Source organism: Physcomitrium patens, chromosome 1 (assembly GCF_059467195.1).
Source record: "Physcomitrium patens ecotype Gransden chromosome 1, ASM5946719v1, whole genome shotgun sequence".
NCBI classification, from domain to species: Eukaryota; Viridiplantae; Streptophyta; class Bryopsida; order Funariales; family Funariaceae; genus Physcomitrium; species Physcomitrium patens.
The window spans coordinates 17,635,424-17,659,712 of record NC_143410.1 but is presented as its reverse complement, the minus strand read 5'-3'; the positions used below and the strand labels follow the sequence as shown (position 1 = coordinate 17,659,712).

The 24,289-nt window shown below is 38.6% G+C and overlaps 3 protein-coding genes across 4 annotated transcripts; 2 read left to right on the top strand and 1 right to left on the bottom strand.

Moving 5' to 3' along the window:
• The first annotated feature begins 9,444 nt into the window (after positions 1–9,444).
• Positions 9,445–12,366, top strand: LOC112288711 (uncharacterized). 2 transcript variants are annotated; one of them, XM_024533207.3, is made up of 6 exons: positions 9,445–10,113; positions 10,289–10,348; positions 10,694–10,806; positions 11,078–11,146; positions 11,311–11,362; positions 11,916–12,366. In XM_024533207.3, exons 1-6 carry the CDS (start codon positions 9,709–9,711, stop codon positions 12,084–12,086), a joined length of 870 nt encoding a protein of 289 aa, XP_024388975.1. In that variant the 5' UTR covers positions 9,445–9,708; the 3' UTR covers positions 12,087–12,366. The 2 variants fall into 2 exon arrangements, with proteins under 2 accessions (XP_024388975.1, XP_024388984.1); XM_024533216.3 differs by lacking the exon at positions 10,289–10,348 and having other exon boundaries at positions 9,569–10,113.
• Positions 12,367–14,775: 2,409 nt separating this feature from the next.
• On the bottom strand, positions 14,776–17,016 carry LOC112288666 (elongation factor 1-alpha). The gene is made up of 3 exons (XM_024533129.3): positions 16,928–17,016; positions 16,087–16,562; positions 14,776–15,898 (listed from the first exon to the last, which is right to left on the bottom strand). The coding sequence occupies exons 2-3, from the start codon at positions 16,546–16,548 to the stop codon at positions 15,017–15,019; spliced, it is 1,344 nt and encodes a 447-aa protein (XP_024388897.1). The 5' UTR covers positions 16,549–16,562; positions 16,928–17,016; the 3' UTR covers positions 14,776–15,016.
• A 2,404-nt stretch (positions 17,017–19,420) lies between these two features.
• LOC112288723 (uncharacterized) lies at positions 19,421–22,207 on the top strand. The gene is made up of 5 exons (XM_024533229.3): positions 19,421–20,088; positions 20,832–20,944; positions 21,216–21,284; positions 21,449–21,500; positions 21,776–22,207. The coding sequence occupies exons 1-5, from the start codon at positions 19,684–19,686 to the stop codon at positions 21,806–21,808; spliced, it is 672 nt and encodes a 223-aa protein (XP_024388997.1). The 5' UTR covers positions 19,421–19,683; the 3' UTR covers positions 21,809–22,207.
• The last annotated feature ends 2,082 nt before the right edge of the window (positions 22,208–24,289 follow it).

Here is a 24,289-nt window from a genome sequence, read left to right as displayed (position 1 = left end):
TAATACTTCTAATCTAGATAAATATACATGTCTATGTTATTATCTCCCTTTCTAAGATTGAGTTCTATAAGGAATAGTCACTATATATTAAAGAAGTCTAAGATATGGCAAATTATAATTTCCACATACTTTGATCTTTGTTTATTTTGAAGGCAGTTGATAGTCTCCTTTATTAAGGTAGAAAAACCATTTTATTATTTGATCATTCTTGAGACTTTTATAACTCTCTTCAAATAAAACATTTGAAATACGATTAAAAATCATTCCTAATTGTAATAAAATCACCAAACATTAGAAATCTCTTCCAAGGTTGTGATACCAAATGTATCATATTTCATTATCTATTTAAAAAAGAACATGTCATTCTTTAGGATCTCCATCTCTATTATGTTGTCTCGAAGGCTGTAATAATTATAATATTTCATCCAATAAGTCATCAAATGATAGCTCTTGAGTTGAATTTGTTGGTTGTTGATTTTTTTATCTTTATAGTATTATAAATATACAAAAATTATAAACAATAATATGAAATAAAATATTATCTTTTTTAGATCTTATTTCTTTAAAAAAAAGATTTTTTATTCTTTATCTTGATTTTGATAGATATTGTTAATGAAAAGTATCAATCTTCTTTATTGTATTTGCAAGATTCTTTGTTGGCTTCTATGTGCATTCATTAATATCATATCAATGCCAATAAACAAGATATTTCAATCTATTTCAATGCTACCTTGAGTTGAAGACTTCTTCTACTTTAAAATCTTGATTATTATCCAATTATATAAAAAAAATAGTATTTATCTTTTTTTTTTGAGATATTCACTTTCTTATATGGTTTAAAAAAAATATAGAATATGGAATGGATCTTTATAGACTCCAATAAGTGTAATTAATAAGCAACTAAATTGATTTATTTACAAATATGAAATGGTCCAAGCCTATAATAATCCATCTTATCACAAAAGCGGCTACTCTTCATATTATAATAAAGTGACCATACCTTGTTGCCAATGTGGAATTGAAGTTGTTCCTTGTAATAGGCATATGCTTTAGACTTTTATTATTCTTGAGCTTTTTTTTAATTGTACCTTTATTGTTATATATAGCTCAAATAATTATTCTTTTTAATTTTTTTTACATAATTATAGACTTTTATGAAATCAAAGGGATGATTGCAAAATTGAAAGCACAATAATAATCATAATTAATATAAAAAAGGTGTTTGTTTTATAGGAGAATGTACTATGTTATTATAAAAAAAATCTACCAATGGTAAAAAAATTATTCCAAAACTTTGATTATTCCTTCTATTTGTCCATTGATTAGAGGATGAAAAGCCAAATGTAATTTTATTTCTATCTTTAAAATCTTAAGAAGAACTTTTAAAAATCTTGATATAGATTGAATCTTCATTTTTGATATAATATCATTTGACAATCCATAATGGTGATAGATATTATCAAAAAAAAAAATTAGTTATTTCTTCATCTATGATAGATTTTATATATAGTACAAACTATGCTATCTTAGCAAAATAATCTACTATCACAAGAACATGAGACTAAAAAATCTATAATAAAATCCATAAAAATAAAAGACTATAGTTGTTTTGGAATAGATAATAGCTAAAGAATTCCATAAGATCAATGCCAAAGAGTTTTTGATCTTAAATAAACGTCACATAATTGTACAAAGTGTTTTACAACATTTTACATTGATGCCATAAAAAATCTTTTGATATTAGCTTCAAAGTCTTATTGTATTCAAAATATTTGGATATTAGAAACTGATGATGAGCTTGAATAATACATAATTTTGCTTTGTCTTTTGGAATATATAATTATTTTTAAAAATAAAACAGATTATTTTTGAACTTAAAGTTGAAAGTAATATAATAATTAAAAGAATTATTTTTAATATCATAAATAAAAGAATCACAGAATATATTTGATTGAATTTGCTTAAAAAAAATTGAATCAATAATCAATATTGATTTCATTGCTTAAAGATAAAAATGCTCCAACTTTAAAAAGAAAAAATCTTCATTGATCAAAAATTACATTTTTTTCCTTTGATGTAACATAAGAATGTCTAAAAAATGTCTTTGACAAATCTTATTATTTTTTGAGTTAATAAGTCATATTGAAATCAAACCTTCATAAAAATATGCTCCAATGGGCTTAGTCAGAATTCAAAACATGTGTTGACATGAAATACTTGATGTTCTTATAATAAATATAGATATATATATATATATATATATATATATATATATTGAAAGTTTCTTTTAGATACTGATGCCATTCTTAAAATGAATCTATAATTGCATGAAGTTCTTTTTTGTCAATCTTGTAGTTAATCTTGATTATTGAAAATTTATTAGAATAAGAAACTATTAGATGGAACTTATCATTCACTCCTATTTGTGACAACATTGCACTTGTAGCAAAGTTTGATGCATTTCTTTCTATAAAAAATGCTTTAAAAAAGTTCACATAATATAAGATTTGTACAAAAATAAATATTGTCTTTAAAGCTTCAAAAGATATTATGGCTTCTTTACTCTACTCAAGTTTATCTTTACAAGTTAAATATATATAAGAAGCTGTAATTTGAAAAAAAAAAATTGATAAAAGTTTAATAATAAATAGTAAATTTTTTTAAAATTACTCATCTTTGACTATTTTTGAGATCTTTCAATTTATGATAGTCTAGACTTCTTTAGGATCCATCATAAGGCTATTGTTTAACATGATATATCCTATGAAGTCAATTTGAGTAATATGAAATATACACTATTCTATCTTGGCATATAAGTATATATTTTTTAATTTTTGTAAGACATGTCAAACATGAAATTCATGTTTTTTATATTTTTAGAATAGATTAAAATAACATCTAGATAACAAACAACAAAGTCATCAAGAAACTCATGAAAGACATCATTTATTAAATGTTAAAAATTAATTAGTATATTTATGAATCTAAAGGGTATGACATTACCTAATTTGAAACGTAATTTTTCATTCATATCTTTTTTTAATATGTATCATGTTATATGCTTCTCATAGATCTATTTTTATATAGATATTTATTTAATTTAATTAATTAAAAAGTCTTGAAATCAAAGATAGATGATATGTATTTTTAATGGTGATATTATTAAAACTTTAATAGTCAAGAGACATCTATAGAGATTTGTCTTTTTTCTTCACAAATAAAACAAGAGTCCTTCCTTGAGATTTAAAATGGTATATAAAATTTTTAGCTAAATTCTTGTCAATGTGTTCTTTGAGTGCAACCAACTTCTTTTGTGATAAGCTATAGATTGGTCCAAATGGTAGTTGAGTTCTTTCTTTAAAATCAATGGAACAGTCATAAGGATAATACTCTAAAAGAATGTTTATATTTATTTTTTAAAAATACCTTAATAATCTTAATATTTACTTAAAATACTACTTGAAATCTTATTTCTATCGAAAATAGGTGCAGAATCTACAACAAAGCTAACTCTTCTTTTATAGTATGCATAAAAGCTCTTGTACATATCAATAAGGATTTGGATGTATTGGACTTAAGAATTTTTACTTGACTAGGAAAATCTTCGGCTAAATTTCAAAAAAAATTAAAGTTATAAGAAATCGTCTATTTGAGGCTTATATTTTTTTTAGCCATAATAATCCTAAAATAATTGGATTAAAAGGAGATCTAATCTCATTAAATATTATTAAGCTATTATGATCTTTAATTGCTACATCTAAAGAAATTATCTTATCGATAATATTTCCAAAAGATAACAAATGACTATCTATGACTTCTACATGCACGGATTTTTTTTTTTTTTTAAGTAAAGATATTTCTTATTTTTTAATAAAGGCTTTGCCTATAAAATATGTTGAGGCTCTTGAATCTAATAAAGCAAAGACTTTGTGATTTTTTGATCTTAAACAAATTTCTATTGTAAAACAAGGTGAGAGATTTGAAAAAAAAAAATAAGATATTTATTAGGTGTTAAGCAAGATTTTAGATGAATAATTCTTATTGTACTTAAAAAAAAAAAAAAAAAAAAAAAAAAAAAAAAAAGACTTTTTTTTTAACACATCATCTTCTCTGGTAACTATGCTCCTCATTTTGTGATTTTGTTGCTTCTTTAGACAATGTTGAGTAGTGTATTTAGGTTCTTTGCAATATAAGCACAATCATTTTTGACAATGTCAAGTCTTTTCTTGCTCAATAAGAGCTTTGAAACATATCTTATCAATTTGCATGGATTCCAACTTTGATGAATAAGCTTCTACAAATTTAAAAGTTATCACCAAAATTTCATTTATACCTCTTCAATAAAATCTTTGTTCTTTGTATCTTTTAAAGAATCAATTATTACATGCAATGACTTAAGCAATAAATTTTCTTTTGGCATTATCAATAATAAAACTTTTGTTATAAACAATCAAAAGATTTTAGGAATATTTTTAAAATAATCTATCAAATTTTTAAATATTTTAAAAATACTTTAATAGAAGATTTTAAAAAGTTCCTTTAAATATTTAAAAAGATTTAGAAGGTTTTCAAAAAATTCCAATAGATTCTAAAAATTTCTAAGATGATTAAGGAAGCTATCTAAGAAGCTTTCTAGGATTGTTTTTGTCTTCAAGTAAAATGAAAACTTTTCGAGAACCCTTCTAAGGTTGCTTTGTTCTTAAGCAACATTAAAATTTCTAAAAAAGCTTTTTAATACCTAATATATATTGGAGTTAAGGGTGAGGGGATCTTCAATCTCAACAACACATCTCTTGGAGCTCTAGCTCATCTCTCTTGGTGTTGATATTGTACTTATTTGATTTCATCAAGTTCTTACTAGCTTTTTTATTGAAATTTTTTTTATTCAATTTCTTATTTGATCTTTTGTATAGTATATCCATGACATTTTGTCAAGACTAACTTTCTTATCAATACTAAAGCTTGATCTTTTTTAATAAAGATTGGATTATTTCTCTTCTTGAAGTCATTTCAATGTTTTAGAGGTTGCAAGATTTCTTCTTTAAATTAAATTAGTATTGTTTAATTTTTTTCTTTTAAAATAGCTAGAAGTCAAGATATTAATATGGTTAAATCTTCTAAATCCTAATTAGATAGTATTATGAACATGTTCAATACTTTATCTCATAGAACTACTAAAATAAAAAGATGTTTTGTAAGATTTTATAGTGATATAAGATCTAGAATAGTTTAACCTGTAATACAACCACTTTTTCAAGCTTTTACATCCAAGGAAGTGGTGGCACTTGTATTTCGACAAAAAAACTCACTTATTCAACAACATAAAGAGCCTCAAATTAGTCTTTCAAATTTTTTTGATGATACACATTCTAAGTTTTAAAGATTTATTAATAAAATTTGATTAGTAACTTTTCTACAACTTGAGTGCTATCCAACAAAAGAATAGTGAGTTGATTTAGTTGGAACCTTGATCTCAAGATAAGCCTTATTTTGGTTTGATCTTTTATTTGAAAAAAGAACTCTAATCTTGAATAATTTTAAAGACTTTTTTAGAAGTATTTGTAGAGGCATTTAGAAAATATGATAAGGCTTGATGGATATCAATAAAAATTTGCTCATTACATCAAAGGTCATGCTTTGTATAAGTTTATGTATTTGATTTTAAGTAATTGGTTTGTCACATCAATTGGGATGAAAAAGCTTTTATGAACCAATTCTATTGGAGATTAAATGATGATGTCAAAGACCTATTACTATCATTATGTGATCCTCAAACACTCAATGAGACTATTAACCAAGCTGTAAAAAATAATTATTGATTATTTTAATAATATCAAAATCAATACTTTTCGACTTTGATAAAGCAACATACTAAAAATTTGTACTCTATTATTTCAATAAATACAATACTTTTAGATTCCAAAGTTGAAGATATGTAAATTGATGCAATATAGTTTAAACCTCTTATAATAGAAGAGAAGAAGTGTCAATTTGAATAAGGTCTATACTTGTATTGTAATGAAGAAGGTCATAAATTTGAGAACTGTCCAAAGAAACAATGTACAAATAGGATTAAGATTGCAATTTTTTAGGAAAATAAAGAGATCCAACTTTAATAGAGACCATGTAGTTGGACATTCCAATACCTCAAATTTATTTATTCCTTTAAGCAAGGGCTTTTATGAAGACTACTAAGAAAAAAATGCCATTTGTTATTTATGCAACTCCAACTTATGAAGAAGTAAGCTCGCTAGTAGCTATCCTAGTACCATTGATCTTCAAAGAGGCTCAACCACCGTTTAGCTCAATCTACAACCTATCACAAAATAAACTTTTGGCATTGAAGGATTATATTGATCAAAATCTTGCAAAGAACTTTATTTGGTATTGTGAATCTCCAGCAAATGGACCAATAGTTTTTGTGAAGAAAAAAGATGGATCTTTGCAAATGTGTATTGATTATTATGACCTCAATAAAATAATCCTGAAGAATCTTTATCTATTACCACTGATATCAAAGCTTTTAAAGCAATTCAGTCAAGCTAGGATCTACACTAGAATAGATTTATATATAGTGTACAATTTGGTGCAGATTAAAGAAGGAGATTAATGGAAGAAAACATTTTGGACAAAGTACAAATATTTTGAATATAATGTCATGCTCAATTAGATAATTCAAACATCTTGCCTTCTTAACATTAATTCTTATAGATTATATAGATTCCTATGCAATGGTCTAACCACAAGATTTAAAATGACATTATATTCCAATAGGAATCTATATCATCTATAGAAATCTAGATATCTTTAGTAATGGTCCCATTAATCTGAACCGCATATAACTCATGACATTATAACTACAATTGCACCCATTTGACAAAACTGGTGGTAGCCTAAGCCTCCAAACAATTATCAAAGGCAGAAAAGAATTATGGGATCATTCTCCAAACAATTATCAAAGGCAAAAAAGAATTATGGGATCATTGATAAAGAAGGCCTCACATTGGTCTTTGAGGTAAAATATTTTCGCCCATATCTTCATAGGTTTGAATTTATCATCAAAATCGACCATGCACTCCTCCTTGCCTTGCGACTTTTGCAATTCTACGATTGCACAATCATACACAAACCGGGACTCCTCCATGCAAACGTAGACGCACAAACTTGCACTAAAAACACCGTGCCTAAACTATATCCTACGCTCAGCGACCTGAACACACTCCAACAGCTTCGCTACTCCAAATGCCCAATGGTTCATGGCTCTATACTACTAAATTACAACGCATCAGCCTCCCGGGAGAATGGCAGGGTGTCACAGCACACCTCAAAATTGTATCAGAACATGTGTGCACTAACTACGTTCGTAGCTATATATGTCAATAATATGTTTTGTGTTTTCTTTGATTGGTGTTGCGATGACATTCGCAGCATACATAAAACAGTCTTTATGAACGTCAAGTAGGGTGAATTGCATTGTCAGGATGATTGAAACTAACGATGGATCCATCACGAGCTCCAACTGTTGTGACAAGTTGCTTAGGTCTTTAAGAGAGGAGACCACAAAGACAGGCACTCCCAACCCCGCCCTCAACAAAACACTCTGCTCAAAAATAAACGTGATAAAAGAAGCATTGTTAGATGCACTCTGAAGCCTGCCGGACTGGCTCGATCGCCATCGGCCTGGATAGAACGCTGGCCAAGAGAGTGAGGTACCATCTCTCCTAATACCTCATGCGAGATGGTACTCTCTTTCACAAAAAGTCCGCTCTAGAGGGTATTCGTATTTTGAGAGTTCCCGGGGCCTTTGAACTTCCTTAGGTATTAGAACTATTCCACGCGGCTCGCACATCCGGACACTTTGCCGTACGAAGAACGTTGAAAAGGTTGCAAGATGCTTACTACTAGATTGGCATGGTTGAGGATGTAACAAACTACATTCGCAAATGCCCGACATGCCAGGTAAAATGTACGCATGATAAAAACATGCAGCTCTGATTATTAACCTCGATCCCAGTTTTTGAGCCGTTAGCAAAGGTCGGCATGGACGTCATGGCGCAATAAGTACGTGATTGTTGCAACCTGCTACCTCACGAAGTGGGTCGAGGTGCATGCTTTGAAGTCCAAAGAATGTGAGCAAATTGCACAATTCTTCTTTAATTCCATTATGGTGAAACACAATAGCCCCATCAAAATTCTAAATGACAACAGAAGCGAGTTTTGTATCGCCTTACTCAAAGTGCTAGCCATTCACCTTCACACCAAACATACCACTAGATCGCCCTACCACCCGCAGTGTAATAGCCTGACCAAAAGATTTAAGATGACATTATGTTTGCTTATTGAGAAAAATGGGGAGTATGACCAGTATTGGCACACAATGCTATCGGCGATTGTGTTCGCCTACCGGACCACCGTTCATTCTAGTACTAGATTCTTGCTGTTCGAAATGTTGTATCGGCGCAAACCACGCTTGCCAATAGTGCTGCTGGCTCCAGCACTAGCCATCACACAACCCACCGACTTACACACGTGGCTTGATGAGTTACTACAACAACGGGACTAGTTACGAACACAAGCGCACACCAACATTGGCAAAGCACAACGGCCGCAGAAAGAGGGTCATGACAAAAAAGTAACATATACACGAGACTTCGCTGTTGGAGATGTAGTCTTATATCAAAAGAAAAAGCTATGTAAGAAAAAGGATAAATTTTGGGCGAAGTACACAGGGCCGTATTGCATTAACACCCAAGATGAAGAAAAGAAAAGATTTCACATGGACCCTCTTCGACCTGAAACAACGATAATAGCGTTTCTAGTTCCAAGGTATGATTTGATTCACTGCAATCTTCATTTTGACCTCACCAACATAAATCATGTCGGTCGCATTGTTCAATACTCACAACGCGCCTCGAGAAACAACGCCGTCGTGATTCAATCTTGCGACAAGGGGGATCCCTCTACACCTGTAGGGATAAGAAACGGGCTTGACACAAATCATATGATGCCCAATGAGGTTCATTCTGCGCCGCAATTTGTGGGCTAAACGCTCTTCTCATTCTAATATAAAAGGTTGTCGAGGACACTGTCCCAGGTAGGTATTGAGGTGCATATATTTTCCTCTACGTGTGTATGTTACGCTTTGAATGAATGCGTTTCATCCACGAGCTCTACGTATCCTTCACCTCGTCATCATGCTCCCTCGTCTTCATCGGCACCTCTGGTGGGGTCCTAACTCTTTGCTCGGCAATAGGTCGAAGACAGCTGTGCTCCAACCATTGGCTCTGACAAGAATCGTGAGCTGCCAGAATTTTCCCTCTACACCCATCCCCACTGAGTAAGTGTATTACCGTGGGAGCGTCTGCCCGCCTTCCAGGCTGCCCGATCGAGAAAGGATTGCCGATACGGAGGACGCACTAGGACCGGCGACGCCCACGGCCGGTAAGCGCATCCAGGACCACGGCGAGCTCTGCGTGACAAGGCCTGTACCCCCACACACTCAGAGGACGACGAGGGATGCGTGCTCTCGCGCCTGCATTTGCCGTGGTCGCCAATACGAGGCGTCACTCGCTCAGACACCACCCTGGCCCGGTAGGAGGCGAAAGCAGTACTGTGGTAGTGGGTTCAGTTTGCACCCTTCATGTTTTCTTTCGAGTTGTGTTTGGGGACTGTTGCGTCGCATGTGCAGTGAGTGGCTAGTTGGGCAGGATGAGTCTCGGAGGGCGCCATGTGAGCACCCTGAATTGTGCTGTGTTGTTTCCTAGAACTCCCATTCGGCAGCTGCGCTCTGTTCCCGCGCCAGCGTTTCCGCTGAGGAAGCTGCGGTTGAGGGCTGTCGGCGTTGTGTGTGCTCGAAATGACTCGAATGCTGGGGTTGAGAAGCTCGGGAAAGCAAGCCCTGGGCGAGGAGACGGGGATGGCAGTCCAGAGCGCGTGGCGGAGGATCCCCGGCTGAGGTTGGAGCTGAAAGCGAAGATTGGCAGTCTGGAGTGCAATGCGCAGAGGGCGAGAGGTGGAGAGAGGGTGCGCGGACACACAGTGGGTGTGGATCTCGGGGATGCAAAGACTGGATTGGCGATCAGTCTGGGTGGTTATGCGCCCCGGCCTTTGACCGTAAGCTTTTGTGCTATTGCAACCTTCGTAGTGCACGAAGCGGGCGTGGGAGATACGTGGGGCGTCTCGTGTGTCCGTGAGCGTGTTCCTGCCCACCCTTTGTGTTGGTGAAGCCAAGCGGTGGGTGGATTCCGAAGGGATGGAAGGAGGTGTCTCACGTACCTTGTGGTTGTAGGTGGTGCGGCAGAGGGGAGACAAGTTACTCGAAACCATATTGCAAGTCGGCATACGTGAGGTAAGAATTATGTCGACCGTTGGTTGATAACACGGGCTGATTGGTGGATTGACATATGCCGGAAGAATGAGCAGTTGACAAAGCGAGTTGCAATTTTCTTTTACGTTTAGTGAGAGTCACGTTCGCGCAATGGTACATTACGGTGGGGCGCACGCACGAACCGGCTCTGACGTGAACCTGATTCCCTTCGGCAGGTGCAATTTCAGTGAAGAAAGGGTTCAGGGTTTTGGAGGGATGGCGTGATTAGGTCATGAGAGGTGTGAGTGGTTTTGGTAGCAGCGGTGCAGGATGTGTTCGGCGAAGACGTTGATGGTGGTGTTGTGTGGCTGGGTGGGTGGAGCGCAGAGAGCAGACGAGTTTGTGGTTGGGCTGCCCAAAGCGTGGGATGGCAAGGACTCGGACCAAGCCAACAAGTGCCGCAGCTTTGCCGGGAGGCTGGCGAATATCGTTGGTCGGCGGTAAAGTCCCACCGCCAATGTCACATGATGAGATCTTGTGAAGGAGTGAGTTGTGGTTGAGTAGTTGCAAGGTGCAGCGGTGCACACAATGGGGGTGACAGAGTGGGGGAAAGGGATGATGTGTAGCGGGCAGGGGTTTCAGCAGTAGGGATACGAGTGGGGTGATCGACAAGGGGAAGTACACGGCGATCGGACAGTGTCGTCGTTGGTCAAGTAGTGCACATTGCATGGAGCAGTAGGGATCTGAGGCAGGTGTGGTGGCGTATTGCAGAGGGTGGCGAGTATATTTGCAAGACGAGTATGGGACTTCGCAGGATGCGCTGGACTACATGATTGACATGTAAACATCGAGATCCCTGTTGGAGTTGTGGTGATGCACGGTGTGGATGCGGTGCTTGGGGAATGCATGGTTGGTGGGCGTGGTGCAGGGCAGGAATTGGAGGTGGGGGAGGTTGGGTAGGGAGGGAACATGTGGGTGATGGGAGTTGGTTGAATGTGACGCAGGGGCAGCAACAGACGGTCTCGGAAGGAGCAACTGGACGCGTACGCCGCCACGGTGAGGAGCGTTGATAGTCGTTGAACATGAGTTGTGATGGGTGACGGGTGATGAATGGTGGTTGGGTGGGGCAATTCGAAATGACAATAGGAAGTGTTGGATAGGACGCAACATAAGTGGGCAGCTGGGAGAGTGGGCGATGGTTGTGGAGTGGTATGGGTAGTGGTTTGTTGGGGGGTAACGCGTGGTTGGCGATGCAGAGTGTGCTTGTTCTTGTAGCTAGGCGTGGGAAAGCCTGTCCTGGAGATGTAGTGGAGCAAAATTAGAAAGCGTTGAGATGAAAGGGCGATCACGCGCAAAGCAGGGAGGACGTATGCAGTGGAAAAGTTAGAACGCTATTGTAGATGGATTGTGTGAAGTTATGAAGGACGTAACAGAGTGTTGGAAGGATAGGGTACGTAGGTTGGGAGAAGCTGGAGTGTAGGAGGCTGCTGTGTGATGCTGGTACAGCAGGCTGCCCGAAGAAGGTGTTGGACAGGTCACAGAAGTGTTGTGTGGTAACTGGATGGGAGTCCGGTGCAAGTGATACTAACGAACATGGTTTCACTCGCAGGCGCTGCTGTGCAGGTATTTTGAATCGGGTGGAAGTGGTGCTCAAATGGTGGTGCCGAAAGCACTGAACGTGCAGCAGGCGCTGTGCGAAGGCCCGTCAGTCGCATCTGCCGTGAGAGTGTATGAGGATGATGAGGACTTGGGCGAATTCTTTGACTTCGATGACGAGTGAATGGTGATGTCGGAATACTCTAACAGAGGCGTCGATGGTGCAACAGAATGTTGGTGGTGGTGGTTCAGGGATTGCAAGTAGGTTAAACGCGCATGAGTTTTTAGCAATCTGAAATTCCCAACCTGGATAGTTAGGTACTGTCTACTGAAAATTGGTGGGTAGACCTAGGTTTCGAACATCAAAATCAAGCAAACCTAGGTCTATTTATTTAATATGATGATATTACACATGGTAGTTTCTACCTATGAAATTTTAAAAAAAAGTCAAATTGTCTACAAAAGCCATATTTGCAATAAATTTGTATATAGCCTACTTCATATAAATATGCATTCAAACTAAATCCATCATTGTTAAACAATGTGTTTTCTTAACTCATCATTCAAATCTAATTATATACTTAAGAAAAAAAGAAAAAAAACAAATCAAAATAATATATTTAATAAAATTATAAATTATAAATTTTATATACATGCAAAATCAATAATTTCTTCTATCATAAAGAATTATAGTGTATAAAAGGCTATAATATGCTCTATTATAATATAATTTGTTATACAAAATAAAATATTATAAAATAAAAATAAATGAATAATGGATAATGTCACTCGTGGTTTAAGAGATTCATAAAAATAAACTTATAATATATAACAAAAATAGATATAAGAAATCACATTAAAGAAGTTATAAATATTACACTTGATAAAATCATAATATTATTTTTTTACTTTAATATCTTGTTGACTAAATACTTTTAGAAAGATACAATTCTAAATAAAATTTGTTAAGTTCTACTTTTTTTTGAGATTGGACTATGACTAATATATAAGTTTTTTCTTTCAAATAAGGTAATAGTATTTACTAATAAATTATACAAGAAATTAAAGCTTCAAATCCTTTGCTAACACAATACATTATTATGTAATAGATATTGCATCTATTTGTATGATCTTAATATAGCACAAATGCATTAATGTGATATAATATAATAAAATAAAGTTGTTGGATTGCAAAATAAAATATATTCAAATGATGGTAATGTTTCCATATACAAAAAAAAAAAAATATATATTTAACTTTGTTGAAGCTACTTAATAAAATACTCTATTCTATTATAGGATCTAAAATCCCCATGTTGTTTGGGATAAGTCATAAAGAGAGTATTGACCATATTTAGAGTATAGGTCAAGATTCACATGACATTTGTCATTTTATTTTACTCAAAAGTGACAAAACACCCATAATAATTGGATTGACCACAAAGATCATATTTTCTATATTTATATTATACTGGCCAAGTGTCCAAGGATCATGGGACATTTGTCCTTTTATTCTAATTAGTGTGACTCTTTGGTCATAGAAGCTTTTTCTAGGAAAGCTTGTTGTGCCGCAATCTAAAACAATCAATGGTGATACTACTTGAAAATTCTTAACCATATACACAAAAAAAATTATTAAAGTGAAAAAGAGCCAACAGAAAAATCAAATTTTTAAGTAATCAACAATAATTTCAAAAAGGAGATATAAATTAGATTTTATTTTCTAATGTAATAAATTAAGCAACAAAAAATGCAAAAAATATGTTTGTGTGAATATAAGTATCCATGAATTGTATCTATAGTTTTTAACAAGGCAATTCAAATCTAAATTGACAATACTCACAAAAAGTTAAATAAATGACAACCCTGTGTGGTGCATGTATGAATAACAATGATTTTTTCATTTTACAAATGCCACAATAATAACTGCAAATTGCTCTAAAGGTTATGCTAATACTCAAATCCAAGTTACGAACCACGTGTACACCAAAAAATACACGAACAATTTCTTTACATCATGCAGTACTTATTCTTTACATTTTGGATTTAGTGTGTCGGATTTTGTTGTAATTTCGCCTTTCCACAACTCTATTTCCACAATTCTACCAGGAAGTTCTCTGCAAGAGTGTTATTTTTCGTGGACCAGTTCCGGGTGATTACATTCAAAAGAGGGTTGTTCCGACAATGGCCACATTTGGAAACATTTTCTTCGTTTCATGGGGACCTTGTTTTAAGATGAATTCATCTAGAAACTTGGCTTTAAGCCGGGTTACATTCTTACAATTGTAGTGCACAAAGTGGCAAGAACTGTGATAGTGGCAACAGATCAATAAGTTAAGGAGTATTTTCATGTTACCATAGAAAAGTGTCGTGAGAAAGACAGATTTAGTAGAATAAAATTAGATTTATGGTTACAATACCGTAATTCAACTGCTCCATTTCATTCCTGAACGTCGTTCAAGCAAATTGATAAGAAGGAAAGGGAGCATATTTATAAAGGTCATGGATATTCTCGGGTACTGTCTGTCAACACAAAAAACGAGGTGTATTTCTTGTGCTGCACACCAAGAATGTTACTAGTCAAAAGTACCAGCCCAACCGCAGATCGTGGCGAGTATTATGCAAAAATTATAATCCGGAACACTCCAGAAGTATTATATAACAAACCCATACAATTAAAGTTGTCAAAAGAGAACTCATACTTCACAGCCCTTAATTGCGCTACTTCCAAGAAAACTGTTGCACAAATCCAGATGAAACCACATTATCCCAACAGTATCAACCCAAATTGATCCACATACCATCCAGAACTAGTTAAATCACCAGTCATCCTACATTCCACAAGCATCAACCACATCAAAAAACACCACGCATTTGTACTTTAAAAAGAGATCATATATTCTCTTATTTCCCTCTCTCTTACACCCATGCCCTCGTGCCCACTATGCCCTGCCATCTCCTGTCAAGTACCCAAGTCTGCCTCTGTCGCGCTTGCAACAAATATATCGACCAACCACTCAAAGTCAGCAACTCCATGCTCCACATCCACCTCTCCACCCACCACCGCCACTCCGCCCCCTTCTCCGCCTCGCCTTCACCCCCTTCCCGCACTATTCACTTCTTCTTCGCAGCGGCCTTCGTCACCTTGGCGCCGGTGGGTTCCTTCTTCTCTACGGCCTTGATAACACCCACAGCCACCGTCTGCCTCATATCACGCACCGCGAAACGTCCCAATGGTGGGTACTCCGCGAACGTCTCCACTGTCATCGGCTTCGTCGGAATCATCTTCACGAACCCTGCGTCCCCGTTCTTCAAAAACTTCGGCTCCTTCTCCAGCTCCTTACCCGATCGCCTGTCCACCTTCGTCAAGATCTCCGCGAACTTCACCGCAATGTGCGACGTGTGGCAATCCAGCACTGGTGCGTAACCGTTCCCGATCTGTCCCGGGTGGTTCATGATGATAACCTGCGCCGTGAAGTTGGCTGCCTCCTTGGCAGGGTCGTTCTTCGAGTCTGAGGCCACGTACCCTCTCTTCAGGTCCTTCACCGCCACGTTCTTCACGTTGAACCCGACGTTGTCACCTGGGTGCGCCTCAGGCATCGACTCGTGATGCATCTCCACCGACTTCACCTCAGTCGTCAGTCCCGTCGGTGCGAAGCACACCAACATACCTGGCCTGATGATTCCTGTCTCCACCCGTCCCACTGGCACAGTTCCGATGCCTCCAATCTTGTACACGTCCTGAAGCGGCAGCCTCAGAGGCTTGTCAGATGGCCGCTTCGGCTCTGACACGTTGTCCAACGCCTCCAACAGAGTCGGGCCCTTGTACCAGTCCAGGTTCGTCGACCTCTCGATCATGTTGTCGCCCTCGAACCCTGAGATCGGCACGAACGGAACCTTCTCCGGGTTGTACCCCACCTTCTTCAGGTACGCCGACACCTCCTTCACGATCTCCTCATATCGGGCCTTGCTGTACTTCGGGGTGGTCGCGTCCATCTACCATCCACACATAGTCCAACATCAGCCCTCAAATACACCAATACCCATACACCCTACTCCTAAAATCACCACTTTATCTCATTGTGCCGTGACACCTCACGGCTCTCACAGACACCGTGCTCAGACCCAATCCAGTCTCACTGACCCCATACAAATATACACTGTGCCGTGTCTTCTCAACTCACCTTGTTGCAGCAGCAAATCATCTGCTTCACTCCCAAAGTGAACGCCAGCAGTGCGTGCTCACGCGTCTGCCCATCCTTCGAGATACCGGCCTCGAACCCTCCCGTCGTCGAGTCGATGATCAGCACAGCGCAGTCTGCCTGCGACGTTCCCGTGATCATGTTCTTGATGAAATCGCGATGTCCGGGCGCGTCGATCACAGTGCAGTAGTACTTCATGGTCTCGAACTTCCACAGCGCAATATCAATCGTGATACCACGCTCGCGCTCTGCCTTCAGCTTGTCCAGCACCCACGCATACTTGAACGAACGCTTGTTCATCTCCGCCGCCTCCTTCTCGAAACGCTCGATCACACGCTTGTCGATACCTCCCAACTTGTAGATGAGGTGCCCAGTGGTCGTCGACTTGCCAGAGTCGACATGGCCGATGACCACGATATTGATGTGCACCTTCTCCTTACCCATGATTGCTCAACTGTCTGCCAAAATATCCAACGCCAATCTCACGTCAGGCCCCATTACCGCATCTCTCCAAATTCAAAACCCTGTGCATCCTTGCCCCGCTCTTCACCCCGACTCTCTCAATAGTGCTCTCTCTCTCTCTCTCTCTCTCTCTCTCTCTCTCTCTCTCTCTCTATCTCTCTCGCTTGCTCGCTCGCTCGCTCTCTCGGACTGCAACATCCACTACCCACCATCTCACTGCACATCACATCCCAATCTCCCCAATACCACTATTAACTCACTCACCAACTTTCACGACCTTCACGAGCACATCTCAGACATCGCCCCAATCCACCCAGTACCCAACAATACAAACCACACACAAACCCGAGCAACTACGTACCTGAGAGTTGTAAAACAAGTTCGCACAACTCCAACTGAAGCAGCAGCAGCAGCACTGGCGGTGGAGCAAACTCCCCCACGAGACCTCTGAAGTCGAAAGGGGGAGGGCACAACTCGCCGCAGCCTCTTCAAGGGCTTCTTCTCATGCCTTTGCCGTCGGATCCCCGATCCAACGGCCACAATGCTGGCAGAACTCCGCGAGGGGCGTGGTTGCGCACGTGGTTGAGAGGGGGGTTGGGGGCTATGTGTGGGAAAGACCTAATTGATGTGGACTTGCATCCCCATCCTGGACGTCATCACCCCCATCTGCTGCCCTGCTGCCCGTCCTGCCCTCCATGCCCTGCCCTCCCTGCCCTGCCCATCCCCCAGATCTCAGCTGCCCCCGCCACTGCCCCGGCAGAGGTACTTTTACTTTTTCGAGTTACCCTTTTCTAATGCTCATTCTATCTCGTTCGCTTTGCTTCTTTGTCGTCTGAGGTTTCGATTTTGTTATGGAGGCTTTTACAACTGAAGTGACACTGGGTGTGTTTTTAATAGTTACTGTGAGTTTTGACATACAAGATCCTCTTGCAAGTTCTGTTTTGAAAGTATCTTTAATGAAGCAGCGATGGTTTTGTGGAAGCGTTTACTTCAAGATCAGATGCCTATTTTCAATCTTCAGTGATAAAAAAAAACCATCCGATTTAAACCGTGCTTAATGATTATTGATTGTGTCATAAAAAGTCTTCTGATTCAGAGATGCAAGCACTTTTAAAGTAAATTTCAATAGTCATCATGTTTTTGCACAATCAACAACCACAAAGGTTGTGATTAAACAGTTTAAGCAATTACAAGTCATTTGAAGGGACAACTTTTCCTTCACAATTTTTTATACAGATGTTATCATACCACGTGTAGATTAAAACCTTAATAAAAGTATGTTTTGTCATTTCCTGTATTGGAATTATTTACAAGTATTATTTATTCTGAAATATCACAAAGATGATTATTACTTTTACTTGAAAAATAACCATGTCATGGTTTTTACCGAGAAGAATCAGAACTAGGTAATTCATATTTTATGTTTGTATATTTTAAAATATTTTTATTAACTTGGCATTTGTAGTTTGGTTAATTCAATAGTACATATTTTGACTAATTTGTTGTGGCCAAATTTGTTTGTTTGTTTATTTATTGTTTACATTATTTTTTTTAAAAAGTATCAAAGTGTGTTTTCTTGACATGGGTTATAATCATGGAAAAAGCAAAATACTTTTGTTAATAGTACCAAATAAAAAATCAGTAAATTTGCGTTTTTCACATATTCAAAACAAATACTTGGTTGGAATTCTTGAATCTTGATCTACTAAAAACATAGTTTCTTCCAAAACATGTATACACAGAAAATCTTGAAGAGTACACATTGAAGTCATTCAATATATTGATGACAAATATGTCATGTAAAGCAACAATTTTATTACAGAGTCTTGAAGTGATTTCGCATAACTATTGCATATTTTTCTATTCTTTGATAACATAAACTCAGTATCTTAGCTTCTCTTTATTTAGTGTATAGAAAACTATGTCTTCAAATTCTAGAGTTGTGTTTAAGCCATCAACATAAATCATAAGATAGAATGAAATAAAGCCATTGCAACACTGTTTTTAAGAACCAAAAACCAATTTACATTTTAAACATACACATCAATGAAAGACTAATTTTCATAACACCACCAATCTCTAACATGGTTCAATATTCAAAAACTTGTCAAATTCAAAAACATCTTTTGAATGTTTACACGAAATAATAATAGTGAATTAAAAAAAAATAACATAACAAATCTGCATAATTAGACAAATTCGACGAATCTTTTAAACGATGCAGTATAAAACTATACTTGGTTATTTAATACTGATACAATTACAGGCTAAGTAACTATGAAACCAAAATTCTAAAAAATAAAATTAAGCGCCTTCAATTCAACACCTCCTAATTCTGCTAAGCTAAGTTAGAACATCAATGCCATTTTAATTATACGTTCATTCATTCACAACAACAATTTTCATATCAACCAACGCAACCGATAACCGTTGAACATCTATAAAACTCTAGTTTTGGAACGACAACAACAAGCACAATACGACAAGATGCAATAACCCAGTACTCCAAAAGCATTCATTAAAATGAAACATTTGCTAAATTTGTAGCACACAAACAAAATTTCTAGAACTGTGCGGAGTGAGCTTATTTAACAACAGTCCCAAAGTGGAATGACGCTCAGATAGATTGCTGTCAATGGCAAAAATGTTCACAATTCCAGTTGTCCCGATAAGACCACAATTTAAAAAAAGTGGCACCGCCATCTCGAACTCTCCGCCTCACTGTCGGTGCTCCAACGACCAGGCCATCGTCGTAACTGCCTTGGAATCATGCGCAATCCAATCCGAGAGAACGTTTAGTTCTGGTCAAAGTTGTCGAATGCAAGTAATGCTGGAGGGCAATATAACCGCAACGCATATTCGAAACCGAAATTGCACACCCACACACACAGAGAAAGAGAAAGAGAGAAGGGAGCAGGGGGTGTGGGGTGTGGATTGGTTGCATTTGGCGTGGCAGCCGTGAGAAGCTGTAGCTTATTGCTCAAAGACCACCATGGTCGGGAACGACAGGCAGGCTTTGTTGCAGTAGTGGGTCCAGTTTGCACCCTTCATGTTTTCTTTTGAGTTGTGTTCGGGGACTGTTGCGTCGCATGTGCAGTGAGTGGCTAGTTGGGCAGGATGAGTCTCGGAGGGCGCCATGTGAGCACCCTGAATTGTGCTGTGTTGTTTCCTAGAACTCCCATTCGGCAGCTGCGCTCTGTTCCCGCGCCAGCGTTTCCGCTGAGGAAGCTGCGGTTGAGGGCTGTCGGCGTTGTGTGTGCTCGAAATGACTCGAATGCTGGGGTTGAGAAGCTCGGGAAAGCAAGCCCTGGGCGAGGAGACGGGGATGGCAGTCCAGAGCGCGTGGCGGAGGATCCCCGGCTGAGGTTGGAGCTGAAAGCGAAGATTGGCAGTCTGGAGTGCAATGCGCAGAGGGCGAGAGGTGGAGAGAGGGTGCGCGGACACACAGTGGGTGTGGATCTCGGGGATGCAAAGACTGGATTGGCGATCAGTCTGGGTGGTTATGCGCCCCGGCCTTTGACCGTAAGCTTTTGTGCTATTGCAACCTTCGTAGTGCACGAAGCGGGCGTGGGAGATACGTGGGGCGTCTCGTGTGTCCGTGAGCGTGTTCCTGCCCACCCTTTGTGTTGGTGAAGCCAAGCGGTGGGTGGATTCCGAAGGGATGGCGTTGAAGCTGGCACACAGGACAATGCTCTGCTGGGCATGCTCCACATCCGGGTGTATTCTGGTCGCGGTGTGGTTGGAAGAGAGGAGCTGTATGTTGCATATTGTGGGTTCAGCTGACTCTTTCGGAATCTATCGCCGAGGTGATAGGGGGACTATGGTCGTGCGGGCTGTAATACGGAAGAAGGGTTGTGTAGTTTGGAGTGGACGTTGTGGAACGCGCATGGTCATGAGTTTCTGTGGCTAAAGCCTGTTGCTGTTACGGTCGAAGTTGGGAGACTTTGACAGTGAAAGGCTTGTGTGACTGTAAGAATGTGGGTCACAAGTGTGTCGCAATTGTCTCCCACGTTTAGCGAGAGTCTTGTTCGCCCAATGGTACATGATGATGTGGTACACGCACGTCCTTGCTCAGCCGTGCACCTCGTTCCAGTCGGCTGGTGCAAGTGGTGCGAATTTCGGTGAAGGGGGGTGGTGTTCAGGGGTTTGGAGAGATGGCGTGATTAGGTCATGAGAGGTGTGAGTGGTTTTGGTAGCAGCGGTGCAGGATGTGTTCGGCGAAGACGTTGATGGTGGTGTTGTGTGGCTGGGTGGGTGGAGCGCAGAGAGCAGACGAGTTTGTGGTTGGGCTGCCCAAAGCGTGGGATGGCAAGGACTCGGACCAAGCCAACAAGTGCCGCAGCTTTGCCGGGAGGCTGGCGAATATCGTTGGTCGGCGGTAAAGTCCCACCGCCAATGTCACATGATGAGATCTTGTGAAGGAGTGAGTTGTGGTTGAGTAGTTGCAAGGTGCAGCGGTGCACACAATGGGGGTGACAGAGTGGGGGAAAGGGATGATGTGTAGCAGGCAGGGGTTTCGGCAGTAGGGATACGAGTGGGGTGATCGACAAGGGGAAGTACACGGCGATCGGACAGTGTCGCCGTTGGGCAAGTAGTGCACATTGCAGGGAGCAGCAGGGATCTGAGGCAGTTGTGGTGGCGTATTGCAGAGAGTGGCGAGTATATTTGCAAGACGAGTATGGGACTTCGCAGGATGCGCTGGACTACATGATTGACATGTAAACATCGAGATCCCTGTTGGAGTTGTGGTGATGCACGGTGTGGATGCGGTGCTTGGGGAATGCATGGTTGGTGGGTGTGGTGGAGGGCAGGAATTGGAGATGGGGAAGGTTGGGTAGGGAGGGAACATGTGGGTGATAGGAGTTGGTTGAATGTGACGCAGGGGCAGCAACAGACGGTCTCAGAAGGAGCAACTAGACGCGTACGCCGCCACGGTGAGGAGCGTTGATAGTCGTTGAACATGAGTTGTGATGGGTGATGGAGAAGTTAGAAGGGGTGTGGGGATGGGTTGTGTGAATCTCTGGAGGACGTAGCAGATTACCGGAAGGGTTGGGTTTGAAATCGGTGGGGAGAAGCTGGGATATAGGAGGCCCATGTGCGTTGGTGGTACAGCAGGCTGCCAGGAGGTGTTGGACAGGTTACAGAAGCGGTGTTGTAATTGGACGGGAGTGCGTTGCAAGTGATACTGATGACTGTGATTCACCCGCAGGCGCTACTGTGCTGGTACTTCGGATCTGGTTGATTTGTTGGTGAAATGCTGTTGCCCAAGGGCTGGACGGGCAGCAGGCGCTGTGCAAAGGAGCGCCAGTTGCATTTGCAGCGAGCGTGAATGAGGATGATTAGTTGGGCGAGTTTGTTGAGTTTGATAACGGGTGAACGGGATTTTCCAACAGAGGCGTCGATGGCCCAGTATAATTTTGGTGGCGGTGGTGGTGGTTCAGGGAGTGTACGTAGGTGGAGTATGTACTTCTTGAAAATGAAGTGCCTGCTGTGAATGATTGGTTCTTGGAATTGTTTGAGAAAGTGTAGTTTTTAGTGATGGGTGATGGAAAGATATATTTGGCCGGGGGCATTCTCGGTTGATTTTGACTTCCTCTGTATTTTAGTAGTTGAAACAAAGCTATGTTACTTCTTTTGGCAAGTTATGTTATGTATGTTCTTGTTAATGTGTGTTTAAATCCTCTGATGCATGGAGTAGCTGAATAATATTGTGAGATGGCCGAAGTTTAGTCCATTAGTTTGAGATTTATGTATTGTAAAGCTTAATTGTTGATATTGTTAGTTGTTTTTCAAAACTGTATCCTCAGAAACATGTATATTACTGAAACCCTTAGGTCTGATTTCGCGTAGCTTTGCTTTTAGTTGTATTCTATTAGTGTTTTAGCTGCACGGGCTTTAGCATGGACTTAGCTCTTCAGGATGTTTTGCAACTCGTTTTTAGTCTGCAAATTTGCAGACTGTGATAATGTGGGTTTTTTCGTCTAATTATATAGATATGCAGAAATTTCTGTACTATGATGTCGTGTAGGCGTTCGCACTGCATCTTTGTTGGAGTCAAGATGGTTGGTAATTTGGAGCATAGTGGTTGAGTTGCTCTTTGAAATGGAATACATGATATTGATGTTTGTTGTGTAGAATTGGTTAAGTGGAAACATGTAGGAAAATTTCTTTGAGGCGTTTATCTTTCAAGTAATTGATTCTGACGAGTCATTGGTGCATTAGCACTGCTGTCGCTTCTTATTGTTGGCTTATGTTGTGTTACCTTTAAGTTTTTTTTTTTTTTTTTTTTTTTTTTGTCACTACGTATATTGGTTTTATTAGCTGTTTATATAGGCCGAAAAGTGGGGACAAGTGACTCATATTTGAGTTGTAATTAAAATTTGAATTTTCCGTGGCCTTGACGTGATAAAGGGCGATGTAAGTTAGTATTTCAGCATAGAACACAAAAATTGATGCTTAGACAGCACGATTATGCCTGTTGCTGTGATTGAATTCGTGTTTATTGCGATCATTGTGATGATCGGAAAAAATGGTGAGTAGTTTACAGCATTAATCATGTGAATAGCGTGTGTTTGTGTGGGTGTGCTTATTCACCTTTTTTAGTATTGTTCATGAAAACTGGTTTCTTACAATGACCATCTCAAAATAAACCATCATTTCCTGCAACTTCATATTCGAAACAGTTGTGTTGTAGGTTTCTCCATTTAGTGGAGAAGAGCGGGTTGTTACTATGAGGGCATCAGCATTTGCCTGCATTGTTTTCCCTACACCTTAAGTACAATTGTCTAATCTTCCTGCTTAAAATGTCATCAACAGTGCTTAAAATGTCATCAACAGGGTATTGGGTTCATTTTTATGTACATATAACCTAAATATCCTTGTGATAACTACTATTCTTTATAGCGAATTGGAAGTTGGGTAGAACCAACTACTCAAAGAATGTCTAGGATCTAGAATGTTTTAATGATAGATTATACTACCTTTACATATATCATCACAAAGAGTTGGAGGGATGTGGTTCAACCTAATTTGACTCTACTAAAAGAATCAGAGGAAAGAAGATTAATACCTTTGATGGCAACAAGGTGCCAAGCATAGTTGATTAATTGCCCTTCCATATGTTGCAAGGATATGTTCGATATTTGATATGTGATGCAAGGATACATGATGCAAGGATATGTGAACTTGAACTTAGAAGTATCATGATACTTAGAAGAATTATTTTAATATCATGAATAAGAAGAGTAGATGACATACTTGATTAAATTTTCTTGAAAAATATTGAATTAATAGACAATGTTGATTACATTGCTCAAAGATAAAAATGCTCTCGCTTCAAGAAAATTATTCTTTGTTGATCAAAAATTACATTTCTATCTTTTGGTGCAACTTAAAAACGTCTAAAAAAGACATTGTTATGATATAATATGGCTAATAGGTAAAAGAGTGAAAAAAATATTATGTTATAAAAAATCTTATTTTCAAATATTGAAGCAAATTATGTTAGAAATGTAGATAATAGTCAAAAGGTAGTAAAACTAAAAATGCAAATGCTGCCTTTTTACAAAGTGGGCTTCTACTTACTTTGTAGGGCTATAAATAAGGCAAAATAAGGTAGATTAAAAAAATAAAGAATATAGACATATATACTAGGAAGTTAGCAGTTGATTTTGGCAAATATTACCTCAAAAAAACAAGAATTAATACCTAAAAAAGTCTAGTT

Bases quoted from the DNA above. Each gene is read 5' to 3' on its own strand.
- LOC112288723 (XM_024533229.3), top strand. From the start codon at position 19,684: ATGAGTCTCGGAGGGCGCCATGTGAGCACCCTGAATTGTGCTGTGTTG. The intron at 20,089-20,831 runs GTAAGCTTTTGT...GGTGGAGCGCAG, and splicing joins ATGCGCCCCGGCCTTTGACC to AGAGCAGACGAGTTTGTGGT. The intron at 21,501-21,775 runs GTGAGGAGCGTT...ATTCACCCGCAG, and splicing joins TAGACGCGTACGCCGCCACG to GCGCTACTGTGCTGGTACTT.
- LOC112288666 (XM_024533129.3), bottom strand. From the start codon at position 16,548: ATGGGTAAGGAGAAGGTGCACATCAATATCGTGGTCATCGGCCATGTC. The intron at 15,899-16,086 runs GTGAGTTGAGAA...TGTGGATGGTAG, and splicing joins TGATTTGCTGCTGCAACAAG to ATGGACGCGACCACCCCGAA.
- LOC112288711 (XM_024533207.3), top strand. From the start codon at position 9,709: ATGAGTCTCGGAGGGCGCCATGTGAGCACCCTGAATTGTGCTGTGTTG. The intron at 10,349-10,693 runs GTAAGAATTATG...GGTGGAGCGCAG, and splicing joins TGCAAGTCGGCATACGTGAG to AGAGCAGACGAGTTTGTGGT. The intron at 11,147-11,310 runs GTAAACATCGAG...AATGTGACGCAG, and splicing joins CTGGACTACATGATTGACAT to GGGCAGCAACAGACGGTCTC.